The sequence below is a fragment of the Grammomys surdaster genome, unplaced genomic scaffold (assembly GCF_004785775.1).
Source record: "Grammomys surdaster isolate TR1022 unplaced genomic scaffold, NIH_TR_1.0 199, whole genome shotgun sequence".
In the NCBI taxonomy this organism is placed as follows: Eukaryota; Metazoa; Chordata; class Mammalia; order Rodentia; family Muridae; genus Grammomys; species Grammomys surdaster.
This window is the reverse complement of record NW_021604644.1, coordinates 1,824,575-1,842,792: the sequence shown is the minus strand read 5'-3', so window position 1 is coordinate 1,842,792 and position 18,218 is coordinate 1,824,575. Positions and strand designations below refer to the sequence as shown.

The 18,218-nt window shown below is 41.5% G+C and overlaps 1 protein-coding gene across 2 annotated transcripts in view; it reads left to right on the top strand.

Annotated features, from left to right (window-relative positions):
- Nucleotides 1-10,302, top strand: part of Tgfbr1 (transforming growth factor beta receptor 1) — a 53,076-nt gene extending 42,774 nt beyond the window's left edge. For both annotated transcript variants that reach the window (XM_028770218.1, XM_028770217.1), the window contains exons 7-9: nucleotides 852-976; nucleotides 2,239-2,369; nucleotides 6,002-10,302. In XM_028770218.1, coding sequence (XP_028626051.1) covers nucleotides 852-976; nucleotides 2,239-2,369; nucleotides 6,002-6,127 — 382 coding nt within the window. In that variant the 3' untranslated portion in view covers nucleotides 6,128-10,302. The remainder of the gene's footprint in view (nucleotides 1-851; nucleotides 977-2,238; nucleotides 2,370-6,001) is intronic.
- Nucleotides 10,303-18,218: the final 7,916 nt, after the last annotated feature.

Below are 18,218 nucleotides of genomic sequence, written 5' to 3'. Positions count from 1 at the left end.
GGGAGGGAGGGAGGGAGGGAGGGAGAGAGAGGGAGAGAGGGAGAGAGAGAAAGAAAGAGGGAGGGATAGATGGACGGAGGGAAAATAAAGAGAGAGAGGAAGGGGAGAAGGAGGGCAGGAGGGAGAGAGAAAGGAAGGAAGGGAGGGAGGGAGGGAGGAAGGAAGGAAGGAAGGAAGGAAGGAAGGAAGGAAGGAAGGAAGGAAGGAAGGATCGATCTAATTTATTCACTTACTTTAGAACCCAGTGGCTTTCCTCTTTCCTTTTTCATACTGTTTCGGTGAGGTTTCCAGATCAAATATGTGGTCCCTAAATAGTCCATGAGAGTGGTGTACATTAGGGTATTTGTAACAGCCACAGCTGTTCACTGTGTGTCTTTCATAAACCATGATCAGAAGACAGATGGCATGGAACTGCCGTTTCAGCATTTCATGGGATTTAGTCAACATCATTAATTTGCAAACCAGTTTAGACACCTAATATTTTGTGTGCATTTGATATGATCTCAGTCATGTGATATTTTATGTGTGTCTGTGTATAGGGAAGTGTCTGAAGGGACTGACTCATGTGTTGACACGGTAAGGGGGTGGGTTTTTTCACTTTGTTCCTTATGTACTTGGGAAATATTTTTGTAGAAAGTATGAATCATATTTTAAAACAGCAGAACCACAATAAAAAGAGAAAAAAATTCCTGTGTTTGGTAGTATACATTTTTAATCCGGGTGCTCTAAGCCAGTCTAGTCTATATACTGACACAGACTGTGTATATGTTTTTTCCAGAAGGAAAAGTGTATGAAACAGTTCAAAACTAATGTGCTTTATAGTTGACTACAATGTTGACTTCTTTTTTTAGGTACATGGCCCCTGAAGTTCTAGATGATTCCATAAATATGAAACATTTTGAATCCTTCAAACGTGCTGACATCTATGCAATGGGCTTAGTGTTCTGGGAAATTGCTCGACGCTGTTCCATTGGTGGTAAATCACTGTCTTTCCCCAATAGTTTGTCATGAGAAGTTAGGCAAGAATTGTTTTCTTTTTTCTTGACCGAAACTATAGTGGGCAGTCTGACAGATGACCACGAGAATGCCACAGGGAGCAAAAGATCAATCCTGCCACACAGCTTCTCCAGCTTCTTCTCCCGCTGTTGTTTTAGTCTCAGACAGTGTCAGAAGCCAGCCTCTTGCTATCTTCTTGCTTATTTGAAAGGCCACCTGAGAAGCTGTTTCTAGTATGGACTTGGCTAAAATGACTTAAAACAACAACAAAAAAAACAACAAAAAACTTTTTTAAAAGAGACTATGAAGGTTTTTCTACAGCTTGATTGTTGAAGATCTGTATGATGATAATTGCATTAACATTGTGTGCTTTTTAGATTGTTTGTTTTAACTTTTGGTTTTATATTAGGCTGAGAACTTGTCAGTGTGTGCTCAAAACACTGTTTCTTAGGCTTGGGTGTCCTGGCTAGGACTTAGGACTTCAAAATTTTTAGACAGTGAGAGATAAGACATGTTATTTACAGACACAAGCAAAAGGAAGAGATCTGTATCGTAAGCTAACCTTGTGGGATTCACATCTTCTTATAAGAATATATTCCTGCATCCAGTGAGAGACTGCATCACAATAAGATCTCATCTTCTGCCTAAGAGAGTTATAGTCAAAATCTCAATCTGGTCATCATAGCACACAAGGCTCAACGTTGTCCTAGTTTCTTTTTCTGTTGCTGTGATACAATACTCTGACAAAAGTAGTATCAGGGAAAAAGGGTTTATTGTGACTCACAGTTCCAAGTTACAGTCTGTCATGCAGGGAAGTCACAGTGGCGGGAGCTTGAGGGACTTAGTCATATCACATCTACAGTCAAGAACAGAGACCAATGAGTGCATGCATGCTCAGCTTGCTTTCTCTATTTTATACACTCCAGGATCCCTTGCCCAAGGGATAAGACCTCCTCTCTCAGTTCTGTTAATCAAAAATAATTCCTCATAAGTATGTCCAGAGTCCTGCCTCTCATGTGATTCTATATTTTGTCAAGTTGACAACACTATCCTTCACAAAAGTGCAGGCATGGTGATGACTCAAGTGGGTGGGTTATTGCTGCAGATGTGGATTAGATACAGAAAGCTCTGAGCCTTACTTCCCTACCTGATGGATTATGAACCACTGTAATGAGCCTTGCAAGTAATCCTTCCAGTAACATGGCAACAGTGAATTAAATTAGACTTTTTAAATCAATACAGGAATCCATGAAGACTACCAGTTGCCTTACTACGATCTTGTACCTTCTGATCCATCGGTTGAAGAAATGAGAAAAGTAGTTTGTGAACAGAAGTTAAGGCCAAATATTCCAAACAGATGGCAGAGCTGTGAGGTAAGTGTTTCCTTTTGATACAAGGCTCTTTGCTAAACTGTTTCTACTTAGTAGGCAGAAATTTGTTACTTTTCTGTAAAGAAAAATGTAAAGGTTCTTTTCCTTTTTATAAACTAGTAAGTATTAGTAAAATTATTAAAAGGCACGAAACATTTGCAGTGGTCAGTGGTATGTCTGAATATTGTTAGATATGCTAAATGAAGTAAAATGCCTGCTGTTGAAATGAAGGCCTCCCTCCAGCCAACTGGGCAGGAATAAGGAGGCCTGTAGGTACTAGCTTGGCTCCCATTTCAGACTCGGACATGAGCAGGTTGCATCAGTTCTCTGGAGCTTAGCACTCCTTTGTAAGATGAGGAGCTTGGGTCTGATCATTGCAGGGAATGTCAGACGTATGACCTGTATTCCTAGGGCTGTGGAGGACTGCTCCTCAGAAGGGAGGGGGTGCTTTCCAACAGTCTGGAATATGTCATCCCCAGCTTTTATAGAATGTTGTAGGAATTCATTCTTAACTGTGAAGTCAAAGAAATCATAAGACAAATTTTATTAACAACTGTTACTGTTAGATATTAGTGTACCAAGGTGTGCCTTCCAGATTGGAAATTTTATAGTTTAGGTGGACTTTCAAAAAAAGAAAGAGCTAGACATCTCAGTGCTCTGACACTTCCGACATCACTGTGCTCTCTCTAGCTGGCACATGGCTGAGTTTGTAGAGTTCATGCTTCATTACCAGAGGCCAGGGACTGCTCCTCAGCACCACTTTAAGCCAGGGTGGTGCTACACAGGTCTGTCCTCCTAGGATCTCCAAGGTAAAAGCAGGAAATTCAGGAGTTTAAGCTCAACTTCAGCCAGTTCCTGTCCAACCTGGGCTACAGGAGATCCTATCTCAAAATAACAACAAAGTTAGATCTCTTAATGAGGCCCCAAGGAATTGTACTAAGGTAGTATTTTGTGATTTTAGAGAAGTCTCTCTTGTAGTTGGTAATGTCTACAAAGTTCTACTCGCTTTGCTGGGAAAGTGCCAAACATGTATTCCTAGAAAAAACATCCAGGTAGGATGCATACCCAAATGTTAATAACAGATTATGGGAGAGAGGAACTTAAAGAAAAAGTATGTCTTCTTATTAAAGAGATGTCTTTTCTCTTAAAGAGAAAAATGTCTTAAGAAATTTTTTAAAGTTTAAAAAAAAATGTATGATACCTTAAGCAAAATACAATATGCAGACCCAGAGGAGACAAGTCAATGTGTCCAGAGTGTTCATGTGACAGAACTCAACATACAAGGTTGTGCTTTAAAATTGTCTCCGGGTATTTGATAGCACAGTCATGAAGTACTCACACTCATTTAATACTGAAGCAGTTTAAAAACAGATGTCTTTTAAGCAGGAAGAAGTTGGTTATTATTAAGAACTTGTATGGTTCATAGTTACTGTTATGGAATGCTAATTAATGCTATCACTGCTGTTTTATTTTCTCAATTTGATGAGATTAGTTTTCTATGTACTTACTGCTATTTCAAGTTTCTATTTTTCTAGGTTTTTAAAGTCTCTCAGTTGACGCACATAAGAGTATGGAACTGGCTGAGCTTGCTGGCACAGGTCTATAATCCCAGCTGCTCAGGAGGCTGAGGCAGAAATGTCACAAGCTCAAGCCTGCCTGCACTATAGAGCTCTAATGTAAGCAGCCTTGGTAACGAGCGTAGTGAAACCTAAGAGTAAAACTAAAAAGTACTCTACGTGGTTCAACATGTAGCTTAGTGCTAGCGTGCCTGCCAAGTGTGTGTGAGGCCCTAGGTTCAGTCTGCAGTAACATATTCATAAATGCACATACAAACCCCAAACTGGTCAGTACATAAATGTGTCTTCCAGGGCCTTCTGCTGTTTCCAGTCTGGACTGGTTGTTCTGAGAGCCACTGTGTGGCTTCTGTCCTGGAGTTCCTTTTGCTTTTGTGTCCTTTCTGGACCTTCACCTCCCTCTTTGTGTACTCCTCCATCTCCCTGTTTGTGTGCTCCTCTCTTTCAGGACTGTTCAAATCAGTCATTTCCCTTCCTACTGAGAATATGCTTTCCCTTGGCATGCTTTATCCTCTCTAAATTGTTTTTCTTCTTGGCATTTATGACCTAAAGGTCTGTATTTCACAGTAATTTATTAATTTGCTTATCTTTGAAATGGAAACTTTTTGAGGACAGAGATTTCATGTTTGTTCCCTGCTGTATCTAACACCTTCAGAAATATTTGTTAAATGATAGGCCTTCAAAAATAGTTGTTTAAATAAATGTATTATGTATACATTGGTACATGGTCCTTTAAATCTAGAAACATATTTTCTAGGAAATACTTCTGGAGTAATCTTGGGTAGTCTCCTACTTCCTTTGGTTTTTTTCACCTTTGGTGACCTTACTATAAGCCTACCCACCCTCCAGGTTTTGTTCCACATATTAGAAGATTTATCAGCTTCGCAATTCATTCAGTTTTTCTGTGTATCTCTTCATTCTCCCTCCCCTTACTCTCCTCCCCATATTTCCCACCTGACTTCTCTCAAGTAGTTATTTGTAATTACCTCTGAATGTTCCTCCTAGTCACTGCTTACAGAACCTTATTAGTCTATCACTCGACATTTGAGGAGTGCTGTAGTATAAAATACAGGGACTGAAGGGAACGTTGGAAAGAATAGAGTAACTTTGAGTATAAAGACTACACAGAAAGAATAAACTTAAAACAAAACACATGAATCAATGATGAATCCCAGGGGTTTGGTGGTGGTGGTGGTATGGCGGCTGAACACAGTATGCATACTGTACAAACACTGTACCAAGGAGCAATATCCTGCCTACTAACAGTAGAGCTTTGATACAGTGTTCTCTCTCTACATCTTCTGTTGGTCTCAGTTTCTTCATTTCATGTTACTTTTTTCAAATGTACGATCAGATAATTTCCACTTTTAATGAAGGTGTAGGTGCATGTGATTGGAGCTTACGTGTGTATCCTTTAGGTGATTTCTCTGGGTTACTTGATTGATTCTCTGGTCACTGTTGATAATCTGTCGGGCTTATTCTCTTGGACTGCCCAGATCTCCAGGGGAGATTCCTTCAGACTCCACCAAGAAGAGTGTGCACAGGTGCTACTACTGTGTTCTAGGAGAAGGCTTACAGTCAGAGTTCAGCATGCTTCCAGTGTGAGATGTCTGCTCTTTTACTCTGGAACCAGGGATCAGTCTTTCTTTCCTTGGACAAAACCCTTAAACCTTCTGCTGGGCTGGAGAGGTGGCTTGGTTCCTAGCTGGGACAAGTTGGAGTGGTCAGAACCTGGGATCCAGCACTTTGAGCTCTTCTCCCTGCTTTCTAGCCTAAGCTTTGCTCTAAAGGACTTCAAAGTCCAGTTATGCACCCAGTGTCTCGGGTGGCATAGTGGGTGCATCCTTTCAGTACTGAATCAGGAGTCAACTTTTGGAGGTCTCCTGAAAAAACTCTCCTGTCTACAGCCTTTCCAGCAGCTGGCACCAGGATCTTGATGGAGACTAAAGTTCTCATTTGGTACTAAAAAGAATCTAGAATAGAAACCATATCATTTTAAAGTCACAGATCAATAGCAAGCAGTATGCGTGCATTAATTATTTTTCTTATGTTTTCTTGTAGGCCTTGAGAGTGATGGCTAAAATCATGAGAGAATGTTGGTATGCCAATGGAGCAGCTAGGCTGACAGCTCTGCGAATTAAAAAGACATTGTCACAACTCAGCCAGCAGGAAGGCATCAAAATGTAACTGAAACTTCGTGGGAACTCTGCTCTCTTCGTATCTGCTCCTGGGTGTTTAGGAGGCCGGTTGTTCTACCTCACTGAGAGAACGGAGGGCTCTGCTTCCTCTTGCTGCAGTGGAATATGGTCAACTGAAAGCTTCCCAGGGTTTTTCTGAGCCCAGAGGCAGCTGTGGGGATCCTTTCTGTGCACTATGGATACTTTTTCTAGACAGTTACAGAATGTTGTGTAGTCTACTTTTGTTTTATTAACAAAGCTTGTTTTTAAAGACGACTGCCAGCCCTTAGGGAGCTGCTGTACTATCGACCATCTGTAAGGGTGAAGGAGCCGGAGCGTGGAGCTAGGTGAAGCACTTCTGATTTTCACTCCTAGGAGTACATTCTCAGAGGATTCTGGACCACTAGCGTTTCCTTGAGTCACTTTGAATGTACTGTTCTATAATTTTTCAAGATCTTTAACACTTAAAACTCTATAGTCTAAAAACTATGACCTCATGTAGGCGTGGAGCACAGCTGATTAGTTGTGTTTGTGTACAGCTCCTGCTCCTTCACACTCCAGACACAACACACCTTCGAAGTAGGGTTGTACTACACCAGTAAGTGCCACTTCTGTGTCTTTCTAAATGAAAACGAACAGAACTGCTTAAAGTCTGTGTTAAGTCCTGTATCATTTTCATTCAAAAAGTTTATTTTTCTGAGTAAACTAAACCTTTTCTGGGTTTGTTTTTGTTTTTAAGAGTTTTTGTGGTAGATGTCATTCAGTATTTATGCCTTTCTCCTACCCAGATGTGCTTGAACCACTGAGGCAATGCTGTAGCATTAATAAGCAGTGACTGTCATGCGGAACATCCCCACACGGAGCTCTGGAGCTCTGCAGTTGAGATGTTTAACCTGAGTTTATTTTAAGAAGTGAAGTGGCACTCCAGACATGTACAGTGCTTTATAGATTTAATCATTTTGGTATACAGACTCCTTCTGAAAGGGGAGGCTTGTCTATTGTGGAAGGAAAAGTTGTGTGCTATTCTGTAAGCCATTTCTTTTTCTTAATCTGATCAAAGACAGTGTTCTGTTGGTTTTTTTTTCTTTATTGGAAAGGAATTGCATTTACAATTCAAATGTGGTTAATGTTAAATAATAGGCCTTTTCCTAGGAAGGCAGAGATAGCTAATTTGAATATACAGCAAGTGTAGGTGACTTTCACATGTACGTAGCTGTAAGTATTTGTGGATTCTATCTTGAGAAGGGTAGAGTTACTGGAGTTCTGAGGTCTCTACACTTTGAGGAAGGCAGCTTTTATTAATTTAGTCTTTTTATCTCATATGTGCAGATCTTGCAACTGCTTGATTTACATGTAGCACTCAATTCAGTGCCACCCTTGATACTAGGAAAAGCGGCAGCTAATAGCTATTCTGCGTAGAGGCTCTTCATATATTCTTGGTCATATGAAATGTCAAAGTCAGCCCATTAGGTCTTCTGACTGGTGCTGGGAGTTAGGTAGTTAAGCCTGGGTTTTATTTCAGTGCTGTCAAATCTTTGCAGGGCTTGCAGGGCTTTTAAAGTCCTTTTTATCACTGTGATCATATTCTAGGGGGGAAATGTTTCATCACTTGAGACAGGATGTTGAACATAGTGATACCAATTCCCAGATAAAAAGGTCAAAGTAACCTTTAGTGTTTAGCCAAGAAGAGATTGTGACTGTTGATCTGAAGCCGCTGGGCTCTGTTAATGTCTTATCTCAAACCTACCATAAATTTGAAGACTATTTGGTCTTAAACCAAAGTAACTGTAGAATGAATGACATGTTACCTAGGCATTAGTGTCAGTTTCATACATTTAAAAACATCATGGGAAAAAGCACTTAGAGATTAGTATTTTTAATACAAATCTGAGTTTTTTCTGTAATTATCATGATTTCATAATGTAAGTAAGGGTTTGTTGTTACACTTGTATCACCTGCTTAATAAGCTCTTGTGCTGTAAATCAGGTACTTTTGGGGCCTTTGTTTTCTGTTTTTTCCATTTCTAACACTTTGAGGTCTGCTTTATAGAAATCCAGGGACCAATGCATTTTATCACTAAAACTGTTTTTATATAATTTTAAGACCATACCAAAAGTTGTCTGAGTTAAAGTTGTAATACGTTTCTTACTTTCTTACAAGGAAATGGGTTTTTGCTGAAGACACTTCTTATGACATCTGAGGTTGAAGAATCATTATGTTTTTCGTACCTAAGTGGATAAAATGTGCTTTGATGAATCAGGGAATTTTTTAAAGTTAGAATTTAGTTCTAAATTGAGTTTACATGTTTACAGCTAATTTTTTGTGTAGGGATAGTTTGATAATCTCTAGGTGGCCAATACTGAATCTGAAAACTTAAAAACTGAGGTAGATGATGGTTAATGTGGCTATGACTATAGACACATTGAGTTAGAGAAGTACTTCTGTATCATTTTGTAGTACAGGCTGTTGTTTCTATTGCCGCTCAAAGATCCCCTCCCCACCCCCAAGATGTAGCATAGCTAAGACATGTCAACTGACAAATTACGTACCGTTTTGTCAGCACCCTGGCTGAGCTCGCATGAAGGAAGTGTGACCTAACTGAGGCTTAGACAACTTGAGTCCCTTACATCTTCAGCTCTGTTTTTCCCTCTCGGCCTTTCTGCTGCCCCCTGGCTCAGAGGCTTATTGTTTCTGACCCTGCCTCCTGCCTTTGGACCTAAGAGCTGTTTCTGGCCCTGCCTCCCGCCTTTGGACCTAAGAGCTGCTTTTGAGACCTAAAATGAAGTGGTTGATGGAAGGAAGCTGTGTGACGCTCTTCCACTTTGTTGAGTCACTGGGCATCATGGGGAGGGATCTGCACACTGGGGCTGGGATGCCCCTGCTGGTGCCCCTGCTCTGATGTCAGCTCTGGGCAAAGGTTAGGGTAACAGTTGAGTGGCACTGGGAGTTGGCCTTAGAAGCAGTGGCCAGCTGTGTCCCTAGTAGGACAGTAGAGGTATGAAGAGCTGAGCCTATAACCCTGCTACTACAGTCTTACTCAAGAAGTGCCTTGAGGCCCTGCGTGGTGCCATGGCCATCAAGAATTCCAGACTTTGGTTCTCACTGCAGACTTAAGTGTCCATTTGACCATTTTTGTAATCCGTACATGTTTGACTCTTTCCTCTGCAAATTGTCAGATACGTAAAACCAATGACAAACTACTAAACATGCACACCAAAATCTGCCCAGAAGACATTGTGATTTCACTCCATGGACTGAAGGAATGATTGTAAATCATTTCTTCGTTCCTTGGTCATGGGAGTGTTCTGGCTCCACATCATAGCGATTTCAGATGTTGTTCTGTAACGGCCCAGCAGACATGTCAGTGTGCTGAGATTCTGAAGAATAGTTCAGGAATGCAGTGCAGCTTCATGTGTTGGATGTTGAAACTTTCATGGGCCCTCTCTAGGAAAGCTGAGGTCTGTCAGCACATTATTTTCAGTCCTGTTACGCACTCTTACTTACAAACATTTAAAGAATATTATCAGTAACATTCAGTCTCTTTGTTAAAGTAAATTTGCTTTTATTTTTCAATGAGATTTGTGAGTTTAATATTATGAACTGTGTTTTGATAATCCCTTTTTCACATTGTGCCAATGGAATGGAATATTTGATATTTCTTTATATGTCAAGGAGATGCTTCAATATGTCATTTGCTTTAAACTTAAATTACCTCTCAAGAGACCAAGGTACATTTACCTCATTGTGTATATAATGTTTAATATTGGTCAGCATCCGCCAGGTTTGCAGTTTTATTTCTATAAAGTGTGAGTATTATGTTGCTAAGTTACTCAGATGGTACTGTATTGTTTATATTTGTACCCCCAAATAACATCATCTATACTTTGTTTTCTATATTTTATTGTATTTGTGCAAAAGTCTTTTATCTCTGTTGGTGTGATCTCTGCCCTTTCAGATATGTACAGGTGTCCATAGAAATTTTCATTTAAGCTGAATGGTTTTGAGAAGCCTGTGAAGAGAGAAAAAAACATAAACTGCATTTCCCCTCAGTTTTTTAAATGTACATTATATGTGTAGTAATATTCCAGATGAATTGTAAATAAAAACTAGGGAGATGCTTAAGTTTCATTCTAACACTACAGTAGAAAATGGAAGCAATGCAAATAAATGACTTTTTCCCACCAGTGTCAGTGGCAACATTCTTATCTGGAAAGCAAAATTAAATAAGCTCTCAAGCTCAGGTTGCCATAGAATTCACTGTTTCATGAGTTTGTAGAACTGAGTGTTTAGAAGCTAGCTACCCACTCTTCTTGGCTAGTGGCTTCTTTCCGTTGCCCAAGCCAGCCACAGCTACAGATCCTGTACACATGTCCTCTGCCCTCCTCACCTCTGTTAGATGTTACATTGCATCTGTTTCTTCTGCTTTGCTCCTGTGTCTCCTGAGGCAAACTAAGATGCTCTCCCTGCTTAGTAATTTCCATTCCATCATTGTTCTTCCACTTCAGCACCAGGGTTCGTACCGGATTAAACAACCAGATAGCATTGTGGGGAGACATTGAGCTATCACAATAAGTATTTTCCTTTTATTAGGTTATATAAAGCAGTACTTACAGCACTGTACTGTTGGGTCTGCATCTTAGGTACAGGATAGGATAGCAGCGCATGGGAGATTAGGAAATAGAACAGTAATGGAACAACTTGTATTTTATCAGAATTACACCCTCAATCCAAAAATAATTGGCATGCATATTATTGCAGCCTAGAGCAACCACTTAACAGCACTCAAATTTGGTTGGACTAAGTGCAAAAACAAGAATAGTACAGTAAAACTATTTAACAAAAGACAAAACAGGAACCAAAGGGCCCCAGACTTTAAAATCATTTTCAAAATGGCATGCATGAGTTAACCAATAATTTTATTCACTGAGCTGGGTGTGACTGTGCATGTCAATAATTTTAACCTGCAGGAGGTAGAGGTCTAACAATCCCAAAGTTAGGGATAACCTGGGCTTATGTGCCTCAAGCTACAAAGCACCTGTCTCTAAACAAAATCCAGGAGCCATGAATAACAGAATTGTTAAAAGAGCATCAACTGAAGTGCCTGCCCACAGAGGCATCTTTAGATTCAGATGTAACTAGTTTGGGTGTGAAATTTTGGGGTGAATACATAGTATCAACAATAAAGATCCTGGGAGTCCTCTATTATTACAAAGTGGGCTTTAAGGTCAAACTGGAAATGAGTTGAACAGGCTGAATAAGCTATCATGCTAGCAGGGAAGTGCTCACCTAGCAGGTACAAGGCCCTCAGTGTCACCAAGGAAAGGAATGTAAGAGTCCCAGGGCTGAAGAGATGGCTCAGCACTTAAAGGGGCACACTGCTTTTGTGACGTGCCTGAGTTCAGTTCTCGGCACCCATACTGGTGCCTCACAACCACCTTCAAGGGATTGAACACCCTCTTCTGGAGTGTTTGTTGGCATAGGGTAGACATAGAGAGCTGTGGAACAAATGTTCAGGAAATGAGCCCTTATAAGTACACCATACCATACTGAGGTGACCCAGTGGGAGGAAGGATAGCATTCAACAGATGGTGCTGGAGATGGCCATATTTCAAAAGGAAAGCGACAGCAAGAGGATTAGGAAGTCCTTATAGACTTCCCAGTTCTACTATACAATTTCTAGAAGGAAATGTGAAACCACATGAAAGACTTAAACAGAACCCATTTGATAAATTGGACTTTGGCAAAATTCAAAATCTTTTAGGGCAAACAAAAGCACAATTAAGAGTATAGGGACAAAGCTGACTGAAAGCAACTGCAAATTATATACCTGAGAAGATTTGCATTCAGGATATATAAAGAATATTAAAATTACATTGTGTGTGTGTCTGAGCATCTTAGTGCACAGAACAACTTGGATTAGGTTCCACCATGTAGGCTTGTGGGGAATCAACCTCAGAGTGGCTAGGTTGGAGGCAAACACCCTTTAAGCCATCCCATGGTGCACATATATGAAGAATTCATAAAAATGAATACAATAACCCAGTCTTAAAATGGCTGAGAGTTTGGTAGGCTTTTTCCTAAGAAGACATATTAATGTCTATTCTTTATGGAGACTACCGGTGACAGGTGTGGTGACACATGTTTATAATCCCAACACTTGGGAGACCAAAGCAGAACTCAAAAGTTCAAGGCCTGCCTGGGCTACATGGCAAGACTCTGTCTTTCAAAAACAAAAAAATATATATACAATAAGTGGTAACACCTTCCTTGGCAAAGTCCTTTGCTTATTACTGGGATATAAAATGGCAGAGTCTGTTTAAAATTTTTTAACTAAATATAATCCTGTCTAGTGACCCAGCAGTCCATTTCCATGTATATATGTTAAGTAGGCTTGTCAGATAAGATACAATATTTTCAATGAAATTCAAATACCAGATAAACAGAAAAAATGTTTATTGTAAGAATATCTTAATATTGAATGTAATGTGTATGTTGCTGTTTTATCTAACACTGAAATGCAGCTGGCTATCCTGTATTGTCACTTGCTAGCCACCTCGAACAAAAGAGATGGTTTATTCACTCCTACTGAAATAGTATACAGTGGGGTGTGATGTCTAACTGGTATTGACAGATTTCAGTCTTCCTTCGTTTTCAATTTAGTTCATGAAAGCTCAGGGAAGGGCTAGAAGATAGTCATCGTCACTTGTGGCTTTGGACTTTGGGCAGACAAGGGAGGTCAGGAACGCTAATTTTAGCACACATTGTCCACTGTATTCATTTAATTAAAACAATCAGCATACCCTGGTAGCAAGCATATTTGGGGATGGATCTCAGCATCTTTTTCTATTGCAGTGATAAAACACCACAGTAGGTTCAAATTAATAGGGTTGGTTTTGGCCACAGTTCAAAGTGACAAGAAAGTCAACAGGGAGTTACAGCAGCCACTGGTCACAGCACAGTCAGGAAGCAGAGAATGAGGAAGACCTGATGCTGTCAGCTCCTCTCCTCCAGTTCACTTACACAGCCGGGGATCCCAGCCAGGGATTGTACTGCCTACAATGAGCATGTCTTCTAACCTCAGTCAGGACCAATCCCTCACAGGCAATGGAGGCAGGGGCCCTTCTCCCAGGTGATTCTAGTGTCTGTCAGTTGACAACACTTAACCCTCACAGGATGATAACCCTGCATTTCTTTCCCATCATCATAAATGAAAGAAGCAGAACAAAAGGACTCTATATTAGGCCTGAGGACTTTTGGAATGGCCAGGATGTTCTAAGACTATTTTTGGTGAGTTCACACCTCTGCAAACATACTCAACCTCATTCACTGTGCGCATACAGTGGGTAAGTTTTGAGATGTTTACTCTATTTAATACTATGTCAAGAACAAAGCTCTGATTGCCATTGTTCTCAAACACTATTCTGTGCGTTTACCATCTTGAATGACTCTCATGCGTGCTGCTTCTTGTGTTTCTGTTTCTGCTCAGTTTGAGACTGGAGCCGTGCTTACCCCTGCCCTCTGCTCTGACTCATCATAGTCACCCCAAGGCTCAGCTCCAAGGCTGTTCCTTCCACAGTTCTTTTGATCCTGCTTATGGTAGATCATCTGTCCTCTGGGGGCCCACCATGACTGCACTTTTCTCCCACTTTTACCTCTACTCCCCTTAAAGAAGCAGGTGTTTTTTTTATCTCATCTAGGAATTAACAAAATATTCTAACTTAGATGCTATCTCCCTTGGATTCTCAGGGAGCTTGGCATATTTGGGGTGCTCTTTCAGTACAGTACTGCTTCCAAAGTGCTACACAGTCCACTTTGCTTCTACTCTCCCTGGCTTCCTTCTAAACCAGTACTGTTCCTGAAACCAGAAGTGAGCACCCCAAGAACAAGGATCACATCTTCCACAGCCCTCTCACCTACCTGACGTATGGGCTCAGAACAGGCCTGAAAGAGCTTGTTGTTGATAGGAGCTCAGGGCTTGCCATGGTCTGGGCTTTACAAAGCCTTACCATGTTAAGTATTTTGATTCCTCCTGGACTCTCTGCAGTCGTGGCTGTATTTGAAGTATTCCAAAACCCAGTCTTTGTGAGTTGAGAGCCTTGCACTAACCTAACAGAGTAGATACCAAAAATGCTTGTGAACTAGCATATGAGTATATGCAGAGACCCTCCAGGATAACTTCCTCCAACATGCAAACATCTTTGCTGTGACATATGGGGTGGCAAGGCTCAATTGCAGTCACCAGGGTGAATTCATTGTTTTCATTAAGTATTATTTATAGAAAGTAAGACTTATTTTAAAAACTGACGAGTATGGCAAAATATCTTACCCTGTCAGTTCTGCCGGTGTATCTTCCTGGACCCATGCCAGGCCTCTGCCCTAGTAAAGCCAAGTTAGAGATTTGACGATAAGTTTCATAGGGCTCCCTACTGGCCAGGATGCTGTACACTTTTCATCTCACCACTGGGGAAGCAGGGACAGGCATATCTCTGTGAGCTTGAGTTCAGTCTAGTCTACTTAGAGATTTCCAGGCCTGCTAAGGCTACATAGTGAGACCCAACCTCCCAAAACAAAATACTCCCTCTTCCCCCAAAACTGCTCAACATTTTCCCATGCCTTCCCAGGCTTCTCTCTGTAAGCATCCCGCCCCAGCTACACACACACACACACATGTTGTTTACCTAGATCATTATACATGTTTACGGTGGAAGATAGGCAGGTTTTCAACTACACAAAACTCTCAAAAGATAATAATATGCAACACTCCCTCCAAAAAACAAAGCAACTCAGAGAAAAAGGCCTCGTTTGCAAATTCCTCTATATGTCCACCAGGGGGCAGTGCTGCTCTTCCATTTTTTTGTTTTTGTTAATTTGGGTTGTGTTTTTTGTTTTGGTGGGAGGGGTTGTTTGTTTGTTTTTGTTATTGTTTTGAATGAATTAGAATTGCTGAGGCTTTAAACAAGTTCTTTACTACGCAGTTTAATTTATTTCACTAGCAGGCTTCCCAAGAGCAGCACATCCCCCTGGGCTGCTGGCAAATTAAGTAGATCTTTAATACTTCATCATTTTCCAGTTTAGATTATAAACATTGTACATGCTTCTAAAATTTTTATGGAACTGTATGAAGAAAACCACAAGATTCCTGGGTATGTTGCCATGCATATAAAATGTATACGCATCCATAAAATGCAGGGTTTATGAATCTACCCTCATTTGCATGTGCAGGTTCAAAGCATCTCTCCTTTTCTGCAATTTCCAGTTGCTTCTGTGTAGCTTGATTTCCGCATCACTACAAAAGAGTCCTGTGCTCCTCACTCGTGGGGTTTGTAATAAACTTTCCACTTGGCTCTGGAAACATCACCAAGTCTTTTCCAACTTGAACTTCTGAATACTTAAACCCAAGAAAACTCGTGTGGTTGTGTATGCATATGCATCTCTACAGAATGGGATCTGATCCACAGAGGAAGGGCAGTTGTACCTACCCAAGGCCTGCCTCTCCTTTGCCAGGGCTCAAAGCTTCCCTCTTTATTTTTTGTTTGTCAGAAGTTGCCAGTGCCTCCCTGGAATGGAACCCAGTGCCTTTCCTACCCCGGAGCCACACCCCCAACCTCTATTCTCATGGGTTTTTTTTGGTTTTTGGTTTTTGGGTTTTTTTTTGAAACTGCGTTCTTAGGTTCCTTCTGTTTTCCTTATGTACTTCCTGGAGTAAATTCTGAGTTTGACTACCCAAGGGACAAATGTACTACAAATATAGTTGATGGCTGGTTGAATCTGGAGTGTAAATTGGACCCCAATTCACTTTCCATTGGGCCTTTAAGGACCTGGTTTTAAAGCTTTTCTGATGGGAAGTCTAGAGGATTCCTTTGTGGATAAATATTTTCTTTCTTGAAGTTTGGAAAGCTTTCTCCCCCCACCCCCCCAAGGCCCCCAAGTGTCTACACATGGGCCTTGATTTCCATTTACCTGGTTGGCACCTGGTGGCCTTGTAAAAAAGAATGTGTCTTTCCCCAGCTCAGCAGGGGTCTCTCCTATGCATTTGATTCCCTCCCCACCCCCACCCCCGCCCCTTCCACTGATTAATTCCTATTGAATCAAGGGACACTGACATCTGTATCTTTTCTGTTCTAAAAGTCAGCTCTTTGCTTCCTGTTACCTGTGCTCTCAGACTTCATGATGTCTAGCCTGTCTTTCAGCCATTTCCAGTATTGTTTTCTTATTTATTGTGTTTGCTGCACTTGGGGAGTGGAGGGAAAGACTGTCCTTTAAAGCTTCTAAAACCTGCTTCTTGTTCTGATGGCAATTAGCTCTCCCCTCAGAGCTTGTGCACTCACTCAAGTGTCTCCAAAGATGCGAGTTAAAAGAGCTTCCTTCTCTTTCTGTGTCTCATTTCCTGCGGCATGGTCTTCTTTCTTCTGGTACCTTCTTGAGGATGTGTTGACTCATGGCTAGATGAATGTGTCCATAAATGAAGCCATCCATATGGACAGTGTCTGCTGTCTGTTCTCCTAACGGACATGGCTTGCTTCAGTCTCCACAGTGGTGACGCTGTATCCCAAGCCGTTCTACCCATGCTTGCCAGCGCAAGCAGGGGCTTGAACAATGAAGAGTTTTCTGCTGTGGTTTCTCCTTGGGTAGAGTAGTTTCTACACCACCACTTGTACCCCCATGCCATATACCTCAAGCCCTGCTCTGCGTCTCTGGAGTTCCAGCATTCACAGTTAATATCCTTTTATGGGTAAGTCATGCACTGCTGGTTGCTTCTGATTGCAGATTTGTGGAAAGAGGCAGTCTCATTGGCTGTCAGAGAAAGCAGGTCTTGACTCTACAATTCCCATGGCTGACCAGGGACTCTTGCCTTCTTCCCGATTCTGAATTCAGCCTTTCTTTGTGGCTCCATTGAGAAGGAAGGTCCTCTGTCCTTCTGCTTGGGGCTCACCTTGGCTAGCTCTCTTTTGTACCTCAGTTCCCAGTGTGCACTCAGGCTCTCTGCTCTGCTGTTTCTTACCTTGTTTTCTAACTCTAAAAAGATTCCATTGCTCTAATAACTCCTTGTATTTTATGCCAGTAGCTCTATGGTATGCTGAAGAGTCATTGAGCGCCAGTTGATGACTTCAAGTTGAATGTAGTTCTTTTTAAAAATTCAAGTAATGTCTTAGCTATTTTTCTATTGCTGTGATAAACTCTGTGACCAGGGCAACTTATAAAAGAAAGCATTTAATGTGGGGCTAACAGTTCCAGAAGGTTAGAGTCCATGACCATCGTGAGGGAGCATGGCAGCTGGTAGGCATGATGCTGGAGCAGTAGCTGAGAGCTTACATCCTGGTCCACGGGCAGGAAGCAGAAAGAACTAGCTGGGGAAGGGTGTGGGCTTCTGAACACTCAAAGCTAGTCCCCAGTGACACACCTCCTCCAACAAGGCCATACCTCCTAATCCTTCTCAAACAGTTCTACTATCTGGGGACCAAGAATTCAAATACTTGAGCCTATGAGGGCCATTCTCATTCAAACCATCACAGAGAACTCTAAAACTATAAAAGGAGACTGTCAGAATAGTTCCCCCTGGTAGACCAGACAGAGGACTGGGGTGAAGCTCAGTTGGTAGAAGGATTATCTTTCCAGCACCACACAGAAACTAGAGGCCAGCTTGGCTCTAATCCCCTTTATTGTCTTTGTTTTTTCATTTTTAAAAAAGGTATAGAAAGAATATTTTTAAAACGGAACACCTGTTTTATCCTCTCCCAGATAAAGATTGCTCACTGCCCTCTTCCTCTGAGCTGGGCCCAGGGCCGCTTGGTTAGGGATGGCTTTGCTAGGCTGTGCTAGTGTGGAATGTGGGTGAGTGGGAGTCATGTGTGCGTTTGAACCGTTCACTTCTTTGTCCTTCTCCCTACTGCACCATGTGGGAGGGCACAGGCACATAGGAGGATGACCGTGAGGATGAAGAGCAACAGATGGGTGAGCCCTGGCTCCCTGCTCCTTGTTCACCCATGCACACCCTGGGGTCTTTCTTATGAGAGGATCATAAGAATTAGAAACCATCTCTGGAATAATCAGCTCTCTTGCCTGGAAATTACCAACATTGCCAGATGCTCCCAGAGACAGTT